General features: G+C 44.7%; 1 protein-coding gene across 1 annotated transcript in view; it reads left to right on the forward strand.

Annotated features, from left to right (window-relative positions):
* The first annotated feature begins 744 nt into the window (after positions 1-744).
* GATD3A (glutamine amidotransferase like class 1 domain containing 3A) overlaps positions 745-20,816 on the forward strand; it is a 95,786-nt gene continuing 75,714 nt past the window's right edge. The window contains exon 1 of the mRNA XM_030203769.1: positions 745-997. Coding sequence (XP_030059629.1) covers positions 875-997 — 123 coding nt within the window. The 5' untranslated portion in view covers positions 745-874. The remainder of the gene's footprint in view (positions 998-20,816) is intronic.

A 20,816-nucleotide genomic window follows, 5' to 3' on the forward strand; every position in this document is an offset into this window, starting at 1 on the left:
TCTAACTTTCATCTGGCAGCGCATCCTGAATCCCCCACACCCCTCTTCTTCCAAGCTGAACCCCTCCAACACATCCCCCCCACACACACACTCTCTCTCTCTCTTCCTCTCCTCCAGCACACCAATTGCTTAGGTGCAGTGGCAGCAAACTCAGACACCACAGAAAGAGGGGGGCCTGACACCATAGAGAGAGAGGGAGGGAGGTATCTCTGTCACACACACACACACACTCTCTCTCTCTCTCTCTCTCTCACACACACTCTCTCTCTCCCACAGACAATGTGTTTCTGTCTCTCACTCTCATACACTCTATGTCTCACAGTGTATCACATTCACTCTCTATGTGTCACACAGTCAGTTACATACTCGCTTGGTCTCATACACTCAGTCTCACAGACAATCTGTGCCTCACACACACTCTCATTCTCGCACACACTGTATCTGTGTGAAACACACTCTCTCTCTCTCTATCACACTGTGTCTCCCATACGCAATTGCACACACTCTCATTCTCACACACACACACTCTCACACAGACACACTCACACCCAGACTCACTCTCTCTCACACACACACACACACACACTTGCACTTTCACTCTCTCTATCACACACAGTCACTCTCGCATACACTCTCCAAAACATACACATTATGAGGAAAACCTTGCTAGCGCCCGTTTCATATGTGTCAGAAACGGGCCTTTTTTACTAGTGTTTACTAAAGGTCACCGTCCCCGTGTCATTCTCTAGTTACCACCAGTTGCATTTTGGGTTACGTAGTTTCCGTAGGCTCTGCTCTTTCGTCCTTGCGATTGGACTATCTCAGGCTTAAGTTGTTGGCGTAGCCACATTTGAGCAAAGGCCACGTTGGAATAATGCTGTGTGTGCGAGCAATCAACACAAGGATGGCGCTGAGTTTGTGTAGGAGGTCGCTGTTTCTTCTTGGACCGCGGTTCCTGCATGGCTCTGCACGGCATCCTGCACCCCGGGTTGCAGTGGTGAGTAACGGGCAGATCTTACGGGGATACGTCGTCTCGTGCTGCTCTCTCCCCACTCCCGTCCTGTTTTCATTTGCATTCTTGCCTGCTTCACTCCAGTATTTGCAATTCCAGTCTAGTCCGATTATTTGGAGTCAGAAAGGCAACATTTTCTTTAGCTGTACACATAAGCTCCTGACAAACTAACATTCGTGGTGGCTCATATGGAGGGCGGTCGGGGGAGGGAGGAGCGGAAAAGAGGGACATGTCCAATAGAATTGCTGTTGTCCATACGCAGGCAGCTCTGCGCAGATAGGCCTTACAAATACTTCCAGACGTGCTGAAGGTTATCGTACAGTTTCCTAATGCATGTGTGAAGAAATTATTTAGGACCGATAAATACACACGAAACTTCAGGATAGTCAAATGACAAAATGGTGAAGGAGTTAAAAAAAAAAATCTCATGGTTTGTTTTATTGTGTTGACATTGAAATAGTATGCAATTCCATAATGTAGTATGGTTGCAGTGTTAGTTCACTTTAAAGGTGATAATATATTATTTTATTTCTATTTATATGCTACAACATGTGTATTTGTTTGAATATTTGTACTGCTGTAATTTTCTTGCCTATGGTCTGGCTTATTCTTACTGTACATCTCCTTAGGTGAATTTTTTGAAAATGTACCCAAATAGGGTACATTTTAATAACTTGTTTAATGATCACACACTTAAAAAAACCCACACACACACCCTTACAAATATTCAAATATACTTAACCAAATCTTCATGTGTAATAGTTCAAAATATGGTGAGATATTATTTGCCACTTGTAATAGTTTCTTCATCATGTTTATTTCCAAAATCTGCTAGGTCCATATTAGTTGCATTGGACTTTAGATTTTGGAAATAAGCCCTTCGGTTTTCTCCATTTCAAGAGCACATACAGCATTGTCAGAGTATTATATTTAGCTAATGGCTGCTTCAGGAGGAGCAGTTTTTTTTATCATAGGCAACATTTCAATAAGCTATGGGTTCTCCACAATTGTTTGCACATAATGAACGTGCAAAAGACTGTGGAAAGCATGCCAGTCATCATGGAAATGTGTACACAGGCGTTAGTTACCATCCCTATGCAAAATATTGAGTTTGCTGTCGGCACCTAGAGGAATTGCACCTCATGTGCATTGGAGATGTGTGTCTGTAATTCTAAATATGTAGTACTCAGGTAACACTTCTTGCTTGGTGAGCATCAGGGTGGGTTATTATAATTATTTATAGACCTGTTTTGTGAGACCAGGTCCAGTAAGCTGGGAGACTGAAAGACACTGTAATCTAGTCACTCGGCAGACTCCTCTCACCCAATAAGTCAGACCAGGCCAGAAGGTACATTCTAACCTAAAAATTTACTTTAAAAGTTGGGTGTCAAGATGGCAGCACGCTGCTGACCATGGCTGAGCTCTCGCTGGTTGCTCTGAATTAACGGTTTTCCTCAATCCTGATGCCTCATACTAAACTGAAAGGGACGGTTATGGCTGGTTGCTCGATGGCCAGAACCTCCTCTCCACAGCAGCAATCAATTGAAAGTTTCGCCACGAGAACCCCCGCCCAAAACACCGGGAGGAGCCTTGCTGTTGCTCTAGGAGGAGGAGACCCTGGAGACTTAGGGCTGGATATCACACTCTCTACCCCGGTTCTCAACCCACCGCCTCTCCCAGAAGGTCGCTTGTCTCAACGGAGGTCTCCCGAATCAGAATGCATTGAGGGTAGGCCTCTGGATCGAGGCATTGAGAAGGCGAGTCCCGATTAGAGAGTTGCACGGGGACAGAAATCCTACCCATCCCCGCCCGTCCCTGCTGGAATCTTACCCGTCCCCACCCATCCCCGCTGGAATCTTACCCGTCCCCACCCATCCCCACAAAAATTTAAACCATCCCCACCCGTCCCCGCAAGAATTTAACCCATCCCCACCCATCCCCGTAAGAATTTAATAGTACATAAAAGAAAGTTCCAGTCAGCTCCCTTTCTGGATTTGAGCCACAGCACTGTAGGCAAGGACGGACCGGAAGTTGGAACTTGGAACACTCTGGTGCGCACATGTAAGATTTGTCTCTGATTCACTGGGATTGTGTGCTGAGAGGCCGCCACATGCACGCGCCAGTAGGTCAGGTGACATCTGATTCTCATGCCTGTGTCAGAGCTGAGGTCTGTGCACCAGCCTGGGAGCAAAGAGGATTAATAGTAACATAGTAAGTGACAGCAAATAGACCTGAACGGTCCATCCACTCTGCCCAATAGTCACACTCATGATCAATTCATCATTAAATCAACGAGTGTGATATTACATACTTGATTATGGTCTTTCTTTTGTGTTTCTAGAACAAAGACCACAGGAGTCTATCTGGCCCCATCCTTATGTTCCAACTGCTGGAGTTGCCATCGAAGCCCACTCCAGCCTATTCATGTTCTCATTTGTGGGACACAGACCGTAAAAGTCTGTCCAGCACTGTCCTCATGTTCCAGCCACTGAAGTTGCTGTCTAAGCCCTTTCCAGCCCATCCTACACCAGATTGCCATGTATGAGACACAGAACATACAAGTCTGCCAGGTATCAGCTCTAGTTCATCACAGCCAGAGTCGCCATCTAAGCGTCACTTGACACATCCACACACATGCAGCCATTTAAGGTTAGCTTTTATATAACTTCCATTTTCTAATTAGAGATCCTCTGTGTTCATCCCACGCCTTTTTGAATTCCGTCATCATTTGTGACTCTACCACCTCCTTAATGGAAGACTTTCCACATTTATGCTGTTAAATCAAGGAAGAAGAGGAGGAGACAGCACTCAAATAAATTGGTATTCGGTAGATGAGAGGCAGGTGCAGCTTACACTTCCACGGGAAGCCCACAGAACTGGTTCCATCCCCGCGGGAACCCCGCAGGAACTGCCTCCGTCCCCGCGGGAACCCCGCAGAACTGGTTCCATCCCCGCGGGAACCCCGCAGGAACTGCCTCCGTCCCCGCGGGAATCCCGCGGGTTCCGCGGGATTCCCGCGGGGACGGAAGCCGTGCAGCTCTCTAGTCCCGATGGAGGCCTGCTTGTGTCTCAACTGAGCGTGTTGCGCCAACAAAGAAGCCAGAGACGGTAACATTGGAGAGCATATGGGAAGCTCTCCAACAATTGGATACTACAGTGGCCAAATCAGCAGTGAGTACTGTTGATATGCTATCTAATTCTTTAGAAGGTGTTAAGACAGAATTTATGTGTCAACATTTTTATTGATGATTCCACCTGGTAACACATCCATTAAAGACAGAATTTAATACTCAAGTGATTACAATTAAAGAAGATGTTAAGAAGTTATAAGACTTTTCAGCTACAATGATAAAAGACAAAATGATATTGCATCGAAATGTTGAGCAGATTGAAAATTACAACCACAGATGAAATCTTCGCTTTGTGAACTTTCCAAAATCCATGGGTGTTACCCCTTTGGAAGCGTTCAAGAAATATTTGCTTGAAATTTTGAAATTTACCCCGGAAACTATTCCTCCGATAAACCGGATATTCTATATACCAAATAGAAGACTCTCGGAGGAACCCTTGGAAATGATTAATTAAGAAAGTAAGAAAGATTTACTGAATATATCTGAAGTATTAGCAGCATTATTGTCTGAAGATTCTGAAAGAGTGACTTTTTATTGGTCTCATTTGTATTCGAGCAAGACTTGGAAGCGGTGAAGCATTTATCCCTTCGAAATTTACAAACTTTGTTTTATGGAAAAAAAATTTGGATATTTCCTGATGTTACAAAACAAACAAACACAAGAAAGGAGGAAGGTTTTTTTGGCTCTAAGAACGGAAACTTTGGCAATAGGGGCATCTTTCTATCTTAACTATCCATGTAAATGTGTAGTTAAATATATTGGGTTAAAATATGTATTTTTTTCTTCCAGAACAATTATGTGCCTTTATAGATTTAAGAAAGGTGACCACAGGTAATATCCAATAGTTGAGATTAGTAATGGTTAGGGTGGGGATAAAGACCCCTTAAAGACACAAATCGCCTCCTAAACTATCCTATTCTAACACCATCTTCTCTAACTCCTCATCCATATTCTGCTTACTTTTGATTGTATCCAATATCCTGTCATGACTCTGTCATAACAACACTCTGTAAGCCACATTGAGCCTGCAAATAGGTGGGAAAATGTGGGGTACAAATGTAATAATAATAACAATATAGCGTGTTAAGCATTTTTGAAGTTATTTCTTTAAGCTTGTCTCCCGAGGTTTTTCATGTACACGTCCCCCCATAGGTGGTTTAAAGAGGAATAATAATTATTTTTTCCTATTGTGACGTATGTTGGCTTATATAATGTGCTTTTCTTGTTCAAGTATTTGACTTGTAAGAATAGTTTGTATAATAATAAATTTAAAATAAAAAAAAAACATGGTATAATTGCTCAGCATGGACTGTTTACAGTAATGGAATAAAGATAGTATCCAGCACTTGTAGTCTCTTTTGTAGTAGATTTGCCGAATCCTCTGCCTTGGTAGAGGTTCTTTGTGAAAGAAGTTGCATTTGGACTTTGTGCAGGAGTATTAAACACAGGCCTGCCACATTCCGATATCTTCCCGACAGGATCTCCTGTGTTGAGAGGAGGACATGACATCACTGCACTTGAGCACAGGCTTGTGTATTAAAGCCCATGCACCAGTGCTGAGTCCAATTGCAACTTCAGCCTGAGTCAGGTAAGAGGTGGGGCAGGGAAGAGTGGAGATGCTGGACACCAGACAGAGGGGAAGGGTGACTTATGTACCTATGACCATCTGTAGGGGAGGAGGATTTCTGGACATCTAGGGTGGAGTGGGGAAGTGGGTATTGCTGACCACCTAGGTTGAAGGAGGGGGAGTGGTGATGCTGGCTACCTAGAAGAGAGAGGGTACGGAGGGGAAGGGGAGATGCTGGATTATAGGGGTGTAGAGCCTTAAGCTGCCCTGGGAGGGGGAGGGGATGTCGGCCCAGCTCAGCTGAAGGTTCGCCTAGACTTCAGATACCCTTTGGCTGACCCTGCCCACTTAGCAGGGGCTGAGGGAAGACATTTTGGTTGAGGAGGGCTAAGAAAACCTCTGCCATGCACCCAGTTCCTTACACAGATTTCTTATATATGCTTACACTTGCATAATTTTATAAGCCATTTCGGCAGGAAAATAGTATTTCACTACAAAAAGTGATGTTCATGAAAATGCTTGGGTTATATACGTGTAAATTTATATGCATACATCCTTTCTTTTTTTCCATTTCAAGAAGTCTTTATTTAACTTTAAGCATAACACATAGATCTGCATGCCATTCGTTCAATACAAAATTTTGCAAACAGAATAAAATAATACAGTTCCATTCTACAATACACACAAAACTGAGATTTTCACACAACGAGTACCAATCGAACTTCAAAATTTTTCAAAGACGAGTACCAATCGAACTTCAAAATTTTTCAAAGGTTTTATATAGATGTTATTTCCCCCCAGCCACACCCCCCCCCCCCCCCAAAGGTATGGCTCAGCCTATGTTTATCCACAGGGTCCAAGGGTCCATCTCCCCTCACTATGGTTACTGATCTAGAAAAGTACCCCACACCGAATGCCAGTGAGTCAGCCTACGCTTATGTTCTGCTAGTAACCTTTCCATTTCACAGACATATTTCAACTTAGAGATCCATCTCTTAATAGAGGGTACACCCTGCTGTTTCCAGTGAGAGGCTAAGATCAGTCTAGCTACTCCAACCGCCGTTCTCACCAGAATCTGTTGGCTGGATGTTAACCCTCCTGCCTTAATAGAGAACAGAAACATTTCTGGGGCCCACCTAAAAGTAGTGCCTACCCATCTCTGCAGCCTATTATGACCGTTTTCCAAAACGCTTTGATTTTACCACAAGCCCGCCATATATGTCCCATTGTTCCTTTTTGCCCGCATCCCCTCCAGCACAGTCCCGAACTAGACGGGTGTATTCTTTGGAGACATGCCGGGGTGAGATACCAGCGGAACAATACTTTTTACTGCATTCTCTTTTAACAGTACGTGAACCGACATGCCTCCAGCCCTCCTTTCAATTCTTTCCCACTCTGCCTCCCCAAGGGCCACCCCTAGCTCCCTATTCCAGTTCTTCCTATGAAGGCAAGAGCAAGGAGACTGTGCACTGATGCATTTGTATAATCGACTGATTAGTCCACGGGAGGAGATACTCCTCTCGCAAATATCCTCTAAACTAGACTTTTCCCGCTTTATGACCCCTCTCACTGCATCTGTCTTAAGAAAGTGGGCCAACTGAAGGTATGCGTGTGTGTCCTCCTCCACTTCAGGATAATGTGATTTCAAGCTTTGGAAAGAGAGCAGTTGCTCTGCTTCGAACATTTGGCCCCAGTTTTTCAAACCCTTGGCGTACCATCGAGTAAATGCCCCTGGTGTAGTTCCTGGCATGAAAAGGGGATTATATGCTATAGACTAGTCAGAATGCATTTCTTCTGTGGAAAGAGGCTATCCCAATAATGGAGAGTTAAGCTAATGGTTGGGCATTCTCCCACCCCCAGTGTTCTAAATGATTTTGGGATCCACATAAGCGCCCCCAGGGGGGTTTGCCCTATTGAGTATTGCTCCGTGGACCCACTGCCTGTCTGGATAATCTTGGTACCACTCGACCGCTACCTTCCCTTGGGCCGCTCTATAATTCCACATGAGGTTTGGGACCCCCAACCCCCCCTTTCGTTTACCTTGGTATAAGAGCGCACGCGATAAGCGTGGTCGCTTTCCTGCCCAGACGAACCGCATTATTTTATCCTGCAACGCTGCCAAAAATCGCCTGGGCATTAATACAGGCAGCACTTGAAAAACGGGGTAACACGTTCATTTTAACTATAACTATCCATCCGAACCAGGAGAACACCATGTCCCCCCACCTTTCTATATCCGGCACTATGTCCCGTCCTAACCCCTTGTAGTTAGCAAGAAAAAGCTCCGAGAGTTCAGATGTCAGATTGACCCCCAGGTATTGTATTCACTTGGTGGCCCACCGAAAAGGAAAAGACGGAGCCGGCAATGTGACATTCAAGGCTTCCGATTTGTTCATGTTTACTTTGAACCCAGACACTGCCGAGTATTCGTCAATAGTATGCAACAGATTGGGAAACGATGTCAGGGGTCGAGTAATAAACAGCAGAACATCGTCCGCAAAAAGAGCCAATTTGTGAGCCCTGCCCGCTATGTTTAAGCCAGAGATACCAGGGTTTGACCGTATCCGAGATGCAAGAGGCTCCATCACCATTGCAAATAATAGCGGGGACAGAGGGCAACCCTGCCGAGTTCCTCTATGCATAGCAAATACAGTGGTGGAAATAAGTATTTGATCCCTTGCTGATTTTGTAAGTTTGCCCACTGACAAAGACATGAGCAGCCCATAATTGAAGGGTAGGTTATTGGTAACAGTGAGAGATAGCACATCACAAATTAAATCCGGAAAATCACATTGTGGAAAGTATATGAATTTATTTGCATTCTGCAGAGGGAAATAAGTATTTAATCCCTCTGGCAAACAAGACCTAATACTTGGTGGCAAAACCCTTGTTGGCAAGCACAGCGGTCAGACGTCTTCTGTAGTTGATGATGAGGTTTGCACACGTCAGGAGGAATTTTGGTCCACTCCTCTTTGCAGATCATCTCTAAATCATTAAGAGTTCTGGGCTGTCACTTGGCAACTCGCAGCTTCAGCTCCCTCCATAAGTTTTCAATGGGATTAAGGTCTGGTGACTGGCTAGGCCACTCCATGACCCTAATGTGCTTCTTCCTGAGCCACTCCTTTGTTGCCTTGGCTGTATGTTTTGGGTCATTGTCGTGCTGGAAGACCCAGCCACGACCCATTTTTAAGGCCCTGGCGGAGGGAAGGAGGTTGTCACTCAGAATTGTACGGTACATGGCCCCATCCATTCTCCCATTGATGCGGTGAAGTAGTCCTGTGCCCTTAGCAGAGAAACACCCCCAAAACATAACATTTCCACCTCCATGCTTGACAGTGGGGACGGTGTTCTTTGGGTCATAGGCAGCATTTCTCTTCCTCCAAACACGGCGAGTTGAGTTCATGCCAAAGAGCTCAATTTTTGTCTCATCTGACCACAGCACCTTCTCCCAATCACTCTCGGCATCATCCAGGTGTTCACTGGCAAACTTCAGACGGGCCGTCACATGTGCCTTCCGGAGCAGGGGGACCTTGAGGGCACTGCAGGATTGCAATCCGTTATGTCGTAATGTGTTACCAATGGTTTTCGTGGTGACAGTGGTCCCAGCTGCCTTGAGATCATTGACAAGTTCCCCCCTTGTAGTTGTAGGCTGATTTCTAACCTTCCTCATGATCAAGGATACCCCACGAGGTGAGATTTTGCGTGGAGCCCCAGATCTTTGTCGATTGACAGTCATTTTGTACTTCTTCCATTTTCTTACTATGGCACCAACAGTTGTCTCCTTCTCGCCCAGCGTCTTACTGATGGTTTTGTAGCCCATTCCAGCCTTGTGCAGGTGTATGATCTTGTCCCTGACATCCTTAGACAGCTCCTTGCTCTTGGCCATTTTGTAGAGGTTAGAGTCTGACTGATTCACTGAGTCTGTGGACAGGTGTCTTTCATACAGGTGACCATTGCCGACAGCTGTCTGTCATGCAGGTAACGAGTTGATTTGGAGCATCTACCTGGTCTGTAGGGGCCAGATCTCTTACTGGTTGGTGGGGGATCAAATACTTATTTCCCTCTGCAGAATGCTAATAAATTCATATACTTTCCACAATGTGATTTTCCGGATTTAATTTGTGATGTGTTATCTCTCACTGTTACCAATAACCTACCCTTCAATTATGGGCTGCTCATGTCTTTGTCAGTGGGCAAACTTACAAAATCAGCAAGGGATCAAATACTTATTTCCACCACTGTAGCTCCGAATTACCTCCATTGACTCTACTACTACTACTACTACTTAGCATTTCTATAGCGCTGCCAGGGTTACACAGCGCTGTACAAGTTTAAACATGGGGAAGGACGGTCCCTGCTCAAGAGAGCTTACAATCTAAAGGTGACAAACTATGTAGTCAGTGTAGGTATCATGAATGGGGAGGGTGGTTAGGCGCCAAAAGCAAGGGAGAAGAGATGGGCTTTGAGTAAGGACTTGAAAATGGGCAGGGAGGGCGCATGGCGTATGGGCTCGGGAAGTCTGTTCCAGGCATAAGGTGATGCGAGGCAGAAGGGGTGGAGTCTGGAGTTAGCGGTGGTGGAGAAGGGTACAGATAGGTGTGATTTGTTCTGAGAGCGGAGGTTACGGGTGGGAACATACGGGGAGAGGAGGGTAGAGAGGTAACGGGGGGCTGCAGATTGAGTGCACTTGAAGGTCAATAGGAGAAGCTTGAACTGAATACGGTAGCGGATCGGGAGCCAGTGAGGCGACTTGAGGAGAGGGGTGATATGAGAGTATCGGGTCACGCGGTAGATAAGACGTGTGGCGGAATTTTGGACAGATTAAAGGGGGGATAGGTGGCTAAGCGGGAGGTCAGCAAGGAGAAGGTTGCAATAGTCAAGACGAGAGGTAACGAGCGAGTGGACGAGGGTTTGGGTGGTCTGTTCAGAGAGGAATGGGAGAATTTTGCTAATATAGAGGAAGAAGCGACAGGTCTTAGCTGTCTGCTGGATATGGGCAGAGAAGGAGGAGTCGAAAATGACTCCTAGATTGCGAGCTGAAGAGGCGGGGAGGATGAGGGTGTTGTCAACAGAGACCGGAAAGTGGGGGAAGAGGAGAAGAGGGTTTGGGTGGAAAGACAAGGAGCTCAGTCTTTGCCATGTTCAGTTTCAGATGCCGGTTGGACATCCAGGCAGCGATGTCTGAGAGGCAGGCCGAAACTTTGGCCTGGGTTTCGACTGTGATGTCGGGAGTGGAGAGGTAAAGCTAGGTGTCATCAGCATAGAGATGGTACTGGAAACCATATGACGAGATCAGCGAGCCCAGGGAAGAGGTGTATATCGAGAAAAGAAGCGTTCCCAGGACAGAGCCTTGAGGAACCCCAACAGAGAGCGGGACGGGGGTGGAAGAGGAGCCATTAGAAAATACTCTGAAGGTGCGTTGGGAAAGATACGAAGAGAACCAGGAGAGGACGGAGCCCTGGAACCCGAAAGAGGAGTGTGTCAAGAAGTAAATTATGATTGACGGTGTCAAAGGCGGCAGATAGGTCGAGGAGGATGAGGATGGAATAGTGACCTTTGGATTTGGCAAGGAACAGGTCATTGCTGACTTTAGAGAGTGCTGTTTCTGTCGAGTGTAATGGGCGAAAGCCGGATTGAAGCGGATCGAGGACGGCCTGAGAGGAGAGGAAATCAAGGCAGCGGCTGTGGACAGCGCGTTCAAGTAATTTGGAGAGGAAGGGTAGAAGAGAGATGGGGCGGTAGTTGGAGGGATAGGTGGGGTCAGGTGATGGTTTTTTGAGAAGTGGTGTGACTACAGCGTGCTTGAAGGTGTCAGGGACAGTAGCAGTGGAGAGGGAGAGGTTGAGGATGTGACAGATTGAGGGATTAACTGTAGGAGAGATGTTGGTAAGCAGATTGGTGGGAATGGGATCAGAGGAACAGGTGGTGCACTTAGTGGAAGAAAGAAGGCGAGCAGTTTCCTCTTCGGTGATCTCAGGGAAAGAGGAGGAGGAGGCCAGGTTAGGTTGGTTGAGGGAGTGGGTTGAGAAGTCGCAGGGAGGAGAAGGCTTGGAAGTGAATTCAAGGTTTATCTTCTGCACTTTATCGCGGAAGTAGTCAGCTAGTGTTTGAGGAGAGAGTGAGGGGGGATGGGAGCGGAGGGCACTTTAAATAGGGAGTTGAGGGTGGCGAAGAGGCGACAAGGGTTGGAGCCAAGAGAATTGGTTAATTGAGAATAGTATTCCTGTTTGGCAAGGAATAGGGAGGACTGGAAGGAGGATAGCATGAATTTGTAATGGGTGAAGTCTGACAGGGTGCGAGATTTTCTCCAGAGTCGTTCAGCAGATCGGGTGCAGGAGCGAAGGTAACGGATGCAAGGGGTTAACCAGGGCTGAGGGTTAATGCACTTATTGAGGCGAGAGACAGATGGTGCTAGGGTATCCAGAGCAGTGAAGAGAATTTCATTGTAGGTAGAGACAGCCGTGTCGACAGATTCAGAAGATGAGATGGAAGGGAAGAGATTGGAGATGTGAGAGGATAGGGTAGGGGGGTCGACAGCTTGGAGATTCCTGAAGGCAGTGGTTATAGTTGGGGGAGGGTGATGAAGTGTGAGGGTGATTAGGTGATGATCTGAGATAGGAAGGACTGAGGTGCAGAAATTGGAAGGTGAGCAGGAAGAGAAGAGAACGAGGTCGAGACAATGGCCATTACGGTGAGTAGGGGTGGTAGAGCATAGTCTGAGTTTAAAGGAGGATGTCAGAGTGAGGAATTTAGAAGCGTAGATGTTGGATGGGTTGTCAACGTGAATGTTGAAGTCACCAAGAATGAGGGATGGAGATGAGGGATCAAGAAAGACGGTGAGCCAAGCGTCGAAGTCAGTAAGGAATGAAGAGAGGGGCTTATCGGGGGGGCGGTAGATGACTGCCACTCTGAGTAGTAATGGGTAGAATAGCCGGATGGAGTGAGCTTCACAGGATGAGAAGCAGTGAGACTGCGGTAGGGGGAGGGGTTGGAAACTACAGGAGGGCGAGAGAAGTAGCCCGACGCCTCCACCGCGGCCATCTGGGTGGGGAGAGTGGGAGAAGAGAGAACCTCCATGACAAAGGGCCGCGACTGAGGCAGAGTCGTCAGGGGAGAGCCAGGTTTCAGTTAGGGCGAGCAGTTGAAGGGAACGAGAGATGAAGAGATCGTGGGTGAAGGGCAGTTTGTTGCAGACTGAGTGGGCATTCCACAAGGCACATGAAGAGGGGGGGAGGAGGGGAATAGAGACGAAATTGGAAACATCACGGAATTGTTTGCATGGATAGGAGGACGACAGGTGAGGGGGGCCTGGATTAGGATTAATGTCTCCCGCGGATAGCAGGAGGAGGAGCAAGAGAGTGCGGAGGAGGGTGGGGGAGGTCAGGCGACGAAGACGGGGTGCACTTAGGAGGAATGGTGAAGGGTTAATGGCAGGAAGGAGGTGTTGAAGATTAAGGGCTAGGAAGGAGGAGGGGGACAAGAGAGGTGGTGAGGGATGGGAGTGAATAGGGTATTGCCTTAGCGGGCAATACCCTATTCATGCCCTTGGAGATTCATAAAATGCCTGTATCCAGCCTCTAAACCGACTCCCTAATCCTAGCACCTCCAGTGTCTTATACATGAATGGCCAGTGGACCCTCTCAAAAGCCTTCTCGGCATCCAGACTGAGGAGAGACAGTGGCCTATGGCCTCGCTTAGCCAAGTACATTAAGTCGAGTACTCGTCTGATGTTGTCCATGGCCTTACGGTGCGCTACAAAGCCCACTTGGTCAGGGTGAATTAACACTGGGAGCACTGGGGCCAACCTAACGGCCAAAACGTTGGCCAGAATTTTTGCATACATCCTTTCTAATCATAAGTTTTTCTTACCTGAATGGAAGCAGTCCTTGGGTTGGGGTTTGCATTTATACATGTATTACAGGATTTAAAATCTGCACCTCTAAGAAGAGAAAAGCTGCTGGACAGTATTCTGCATGTGGCACTTTTTTTAATCATTTGCAACTCACACTTTAACTGTTAATCAGAGGATAGTGATGAGGGCACCTGTCTTCATAGATTGCAGAATTTAATTGCTGTGACATTGTTTATTTGCAAATTTGATATACTGCATTTCAAATACATGCCAATGTGGTTTACAACAAATCAAGGGTCTCGGATAGGAAAGATGGAGAGAAGGAACTGAACATGGTTGCTTTGCATTTTTTCTTACTTCTACTTCTCCTATCTCCATACCTCCCTACTCTGAATCAGTCCCCTCCTGAAGGCCTGCTGAAAAAAAATGTGTGTTGTTTTTTTTAAAGCTTACGTTTGGGCAGGCTATCCGCTAACAATATATATTTTGGAAGGGAATTCCAAAGAAGCGGAATCAAAATAAAAGAAACGCAGACTCCATCGTAATAACCCAATGGGTCTGAATAGGAGTGGGGATAAACAGGTTATCTGTGAGAGGTCACGTGACGCGATGAGCGGGAGAAGACGCTGAGTGCGCAGCTCCTGCCTTCCCTTAGATTCTTTATCAAAAATTCGTCCTAAAAATTGGATACAATACCCCACAAACGAAGGTAAACGAAGAGTGCTTAAAAGGAGAAAAGTTTAATACCAATTTGGAGGAGAATGACATCTAAGATTACCAGAAAAGATAGAGAAAAGACCCGGCCGCCCGATGACAAGATGGCGGCTCCGGCGAGCCCGGGGACATCAGCGGTGGGATCCGCGTGGGCAGCCGAGATTGTTGGGGAGGTTACTCAAGCATTGGAAGCCATATTGGAGAAAAAGCTGGGAGCGCTGGATAACAAACTAGAACAACTACATAATAGCGTAACGCAGATACAATTGGACATGGGACAATATCAACAACGGGCAAGTGATACGGAAGATCGTGTGGACAAAGTGGAAACAGAAGTAAGCCGCTTACAAAAACTAGTAGCTACTTACGCCGATAAAATCGAGGACCTCGAAAACAGATCGAGGCGTAACAATCTTCGCCTCGTGGGGCTTGCTGAAGATTTAGGAGAACGAGACCTGGCCAAATACCTTGAGACGTGGCTTACCAAAGAACTACAACTACCAACGGAGCTGGGCCCGCTGCGAATTGAAAGAGCGCATCGGCTGGGCCTTAAGCAGGGAGCAGAAGGGCGGCCCAGGGTAGTTATTTGTCGCATACTTAATTTTGCCCACAAGGTAGCCATTTTGCAGGCGATGAGAGGTGGAAAAGATCTACACAGTGGCAATAGGAAAGTATTATGCTTTCAAGATTACTCTGCCGCGGTAGCGGCACAACGAAAGAAATTTTCCCCAGTGTGCTCGGAGTTGATACAGCGAAAAGTTAGATTTGCACTGATGTATCCAGCGAAATTGCGAGTAACCCACCAAACGGGAAATAAAATATTTACCACAGCAGAGGAGGCGAAAGAGTTCCTAGATCAACTGGAAGGAGAAAAATGAAGTGCTACTAAGCTCAAATGAAGAATATATAAAACTAGAAGAGATAAATAACCAATGCACCAATTGGGGGCACTAAGCTCAAGAGATCTCAACAGAAAGACAATGATAATTAATAGTATTCTCACCCTGAAGCTGAGACTGTGTTTAACCAACATAGCAGAACAGATATGGGTGTAAACAGTAGAAAACATCAACGAAAGAATAAAACACAGAACTCAACTATGAACTTGGTCCCAATGGATGACTCTACATTATAAGGGAGGCTGAGCTTACAAAAAAAGGATACAGTAAGACTGAACTGAAATACAGACTGAGCAATTTTGAAGAAGAGCCCCAACTAAACTCACTAATTTAACTATAACAAATATCTTGATTCAATCTGACAGCAGTTAATACAGAGATGAAGAAAGGTATGATGAACAATTTGTTAAGCTGTTGTTACTATTAAACTAAGCGCAGAATTTTGGATTCAAGATAGGTATGACTATTGTGGAAATAGTAAGACATAAGAAGCAACTTTAAAGAGAGCTTTAAAGAGGATGTTGGGGCTTAGTTGGAAGGACTCAAATCATATACGTGGGACTATAATTGACATAGAAGAAATTGTTATAACCATAGAAGCCCTGGATTACAAATGAAGTTGTCTTATGGCAGGAACGGGACATAGATGATGAAACACTGATCTGGCCGGTGGAAACCATATAGGTTTATGAGAATGATCATCATAGACTTATTGAACTAACCTAATAGCAGATAGTACAAGGATGAAGAGAAGAATGTTGAGTAATTATAAAACACTGCATTGATATTTATGTTAAGTTGCACTGTATGGTTAAAGGTTAAAATGTGTTAGTAATCGATAGAGGGGTCAAAAATATGTAAAAGATTCATCAGCGAGCTAATATATAGAGGGAAACAGTAGGACGAATATATTGCATACAAATGAGAACAGGGGGAAAACAAAAAAGGGAAAGGCGTCGAAGGTGACCTAATTCCAATAGGAATAGAAGGGGATAGTAGGGGGGGAGAGGGGATTCCCAGGGGAAGGGAAGGGACAGGGGAGGGGGGGAGGGAGGGAGGGTACAGGAGACATTACCAGAAAACACAAGTGATACCTGAAAAGAAAGATAGACTATTCGCCCGATTATTTGAACAGGGGGGGGGGGGGGGGGCTGGAGGCTGGGCTGGCTCCTCTCGGACATCAAGATCATGTAAATATGGAGATGGAAGGCCAAGGCAGATACACTAATTAAGGTTATTACATGGAATGTTGGGGGCATCCCTTCGCCTATAAAAAGATCAAAAATCTTAAGACACCTCCAAAGGCTTAGGGCTGACATAGCCTTTTTACAAGAGACACATTTAACTGCAGAAGAACATGCTAAATTGAATAAATGGTGGGTGGGGGAATGTATGTCAACAGCAGCGGTGGGGAGAAAAAGGGGAGTAGCAATTCTAATTAGAAAAGGAATAACAAATCACATTCATAAGATAATCCAGGATCCTGAGGGACGATATGTGTTAGCTATTGTCACAATTAATAGACAAAAACTCTTATTGGGCAGTATATACGCCCCAAATGTCCTAGATCTTAAATTCTACAAAAAATTAGTGGCAAAAATAGCACGTTTAGAATCTATACCAATAATACTAGGAGGAGATTTTAATATGACCTGGGACCCACAAGTGGACCGATCGCACCCTCCGGCAACAATCCACCGTACACAAACTAGAGGACTACCTGAATTGTGCACCACACTAGATCTCATAGATATATGGAGGACGTTGCATCCTGGGATCAGAGAATATACACATATGTCAAGAGCTCATGGTACCTCTTCCAGGATTGACTACCTATTAACATCAAGCACATTATTTCCCACAATTAGAGACGCTGATATAGGACCGTGCGTTATCTCGGATCATGCGACGGTACATATGAATTGGATGGGGGGAGGGGAAGAAGAGAAATTTCGGGGGTGGACGTTCCCAACGTATTTAGTAAATAATGTGAGATTTCGAGAACATTACAAACGAAATGGGCAGAGTATAAACATTTTAATGAAGACACAGTACTAACTTCAACTAGTTTTTGGGAAGCTGCAAAGGTGGTCTTGCGGGGAGAAACTATCAGTTTTACTACCCAATACAAGCGTGCAAGAGATAGGGAAATCCTGCGATTGGAGAAACAAATGAGAGAAGTAAATAGACATTATGGCTTAAATCCTTGCCCTCGGCTTAGACAGGAGATATTAGAAATACAGGCGACTTATAACTCCTTATTACATGATAGGGAAGTGAAATCCCAAACATATTATAGATTCCAATTGTATAAATTTGGGAATAAGGGAGGGAAACTTCTGGCAAGAGTTATTGCCCCTAGATACGCTTCCAGAAATATCACTAGTATTAAAACACAAGAGGGAAATGTGATACATTCCAATAAAGAAATTAGACAGGTATTTAAAACATATTATCAACACTTATATAGTTCCACAAAACAAGAAGGGCTATCAGGCACGCAATATCTCCAAAACCTTACGATTCCACAGATAAATGAACATGACTGCAATCTACTGAACGCGGAGATTAGTGAGGATGAGATCACATGGGCTATAAGACATAGCAAGATGGGTAAAGCGCCAGGGCCCGATGGATACAAAGCAGAATTTTATAAATTAATGGGAGAATCGATTGTACCTACATTAACTAAAGTGTTTAAAGAATGGATATCAAAAGGTACATTACCTGAACATTTAAATCTAGCGCGTATAATTGTGTTTCCAAAGCCTAATCGAGATGAGCAACTAGTAACATCGTATCGCCCTATATCGCTTATTAATCATGAAGCAAAACTATTTGCAAAAATTTTAGCAAATAGACTAGGCCGTGTTCTCCCAAAAATAATCCATGAAGCTCAAGTTGGCTTTGTGCAGGGTAGGTCGGTAGCTAGGAATCTCAGACGAATTTTGACATCATTGGAATATTTAGAGCACACTAATGAACAAGCTTTAATGATTAGTTTTGACGCTGAAAAGGCGTTCGACAAAGTGGAATGGTCTTTCTTATATGAGGTGATGGAGGGATATGGTATAAAAGGAGAGTTTGTACAGGCTATTAAAGCTTTATATGCAGACCCTCTAGCGCAGGTAATGGTCAATGGGAACTTATCTGAGGCAATTCATATAGGCAGGGGAACGAGACAAGGCTGCCCGCTATCGCCCTTACTATTTGCACTATATCTAGACCCTCTAATTAGGGATATTCAAGAATGCCCAGCGGTGCCTGGAGTAGACATACAACACCAGCAGTTCAAAATGGCTGCATTTGCAGATGACTTGCTCATTATTTTAAAGAACCCAAGAGAAGCGCTGGGTAATTTATTAGAGATTTTTAGGGAGTTTGGAGACTACTCGGGATTCACGCTAAACCTTGACAAATCAGAGGCCTTAGCTATAAATACAGATGCCCATAGCCTATGGCCCATAGATTTCCCTCTAAAGCGGGCAACTAAATCTTTTAAATATTTAGGGATTATATTACCGGTAAATACAAGAGATCTCTATGATTTAAATGTTAGCAAACTCAAAGAGCAGACCATGCACCAGTTAAACTCTTGGCAAAATCTTACGATATCCTTGACAGGGAGGATATGTTTAACAAGGATGGTAATAATGCCGAGGTGGCTGTATGTTTTACAAGTTCTACCACTAAAACTCAAGCAGACTGACATAAAATACTTTTATAAACTTCTGAGAAAATTCTGTTGGGCTGGGAAAAGGGCCAAACTTCAATTGAAATTCCTGCTAGGAGGGTGGAGACAAGGGGGAATGGGGATTCCAAATATCAAATACTACAATATGGCTTGCCTGCTAAGACAGGTTAGAGATTGGGTAATGAATGCATCGGATCATACACCACTTGAGTATGAGATAGTGTACTTCGCCCCATATAATTATCTAGCGTTATTACATACCCCGAATAAGATACTCCCCCATAGATTTAAACATAGTGTTTTGCTCCAGCCTACTAGGGAAGCGTGGAGATTTATAGGGAAACTTCTGGGGGGAGACCCCTTTAATACAGAGCTATTAACTATAAGGGGCAACCCGATGTTTGTACCGGGGATAGAGAATCAAACTTTTGTCATGTGGGAAAGAAACGGCATAGCAATCATGCAAGATATATTGGGGGGTGATGGGCATATCAAAGCAGTAACACAAATGCAAACTAACGCACAATGGAGGGATTATTTTGCGCATAGCCAACTCACGCACTATGTGCGCACACTAAATACAGATGAGATTAAGAAACACTTAGGTGAGAAAATTAGAAAATTCTTTGAAGAAATAGCTGAGGAGGTGCCATCAATCTCCAGTATACACCTGAAATTGTGGGGACTGATGCCTGAGAGAGAGTTTAGTCAACTCCGTCAGAAATGGGAAACAGATATAGGCAAGGCATTGACAGGTTGGAATATTGTAAAACAAATACAGGATATGCCCAGAATAGTAGGAGGGGCTAACCTAAGGGAATGTGCGTTTCGCATATTGCATAGGGCTTATTTTACCCAGACACAACTATACAAATCAGGGGGCATCCATACCGCTACCTGCCTGAAATGTCAGAGGGCAGATAATACGCTATATCATGCGATATGGGCGTGTCCGATCATAAAAAAATACTGGAGACAAATAGCTGTATTTCTATCTACAACTGTCAATTGTGATATTGCATTGAACCCTCTATGTCTAGTGCTAGATAAACATGACGCCTTTCCCAGGCTAAACAAAGATAAAATGATGCTATGCCGCAAAACATGTCTCATTGCCAAGAAATGCATAATGCAGCACTGGACCTCTGCACATCCTCCGACTTTCTGGCATTGGCGGAACCAGGTACATCAATTGCTCACTTGGGAAGCGAGAGAGGCAAAAGGGACATACAAACGCAAAGAGTGCTTTCTAAAAATCTGGGGGTGTTATTTGGATGGGATGACTCACAGAGGGAGAAGTCGAATTCTTAACAATCTGTAATAATATGGGTTTTTTTTTTTTTTTTTTTTTTGTTTGTGTGTTTTTGTTTGGGTGTCAATTGTGATAACAGAAGACATATCTATAGGTAAATAGGGGGGGGGAGGGGGATATTATGATCAAGATGTGATATTGGATATAATATATAGTCGAAACTGGAGGATAACAAATGAAAAACACATAAGTCATCGGAGGTTGATACTATTACACTTTATTATGTAAATGATGTTAATTTTTACTTTTGGCAATAATATCACAATAATACATCAGTTGTTGGAGGGGAGGAGTGGGGGAGGGAGGGAGGGGAGAAAGGGGAACATGGGGGGGGGGGGGAAAAATTATTACAAACAAGTTGGTGATGATATAATTAGATGACTGTGTTGTATATATACTCATTTTGGTGTTGTATAATGGTCTGTTATTACGATAATATAATAAAAAAGTTGAAACATAAACAGGTTATCTGTGCTAGAATGAAGAAGGGGCATGAGGAATTAAGAGTATTGGACAAGTGAATAGGGAAGCCAACATGTATACCTTAAACTTGACCCTGTAGCTAACTGGTAGCCAGTGATATTTTTAAGGAGTGGTGTAACATGTTAGGGCCTAGTGTGGTGCAGAACACATAC

This window comes from Microcaecilia unicolor, chromosome 5, assembly GCF_901765095.1.
Source record: "Microcaecilia unicolor chromosome 5, aMicUni1.1, whole genome shotgun sequence".
NCBI classification, from domain to species: domain Eukaryota; kingdom Metazoa; phylum Chordata; class Amphibia; order Gymnophiona; family Siphonopidae; genus Microcaecilia; species Microcaecilia unicolor.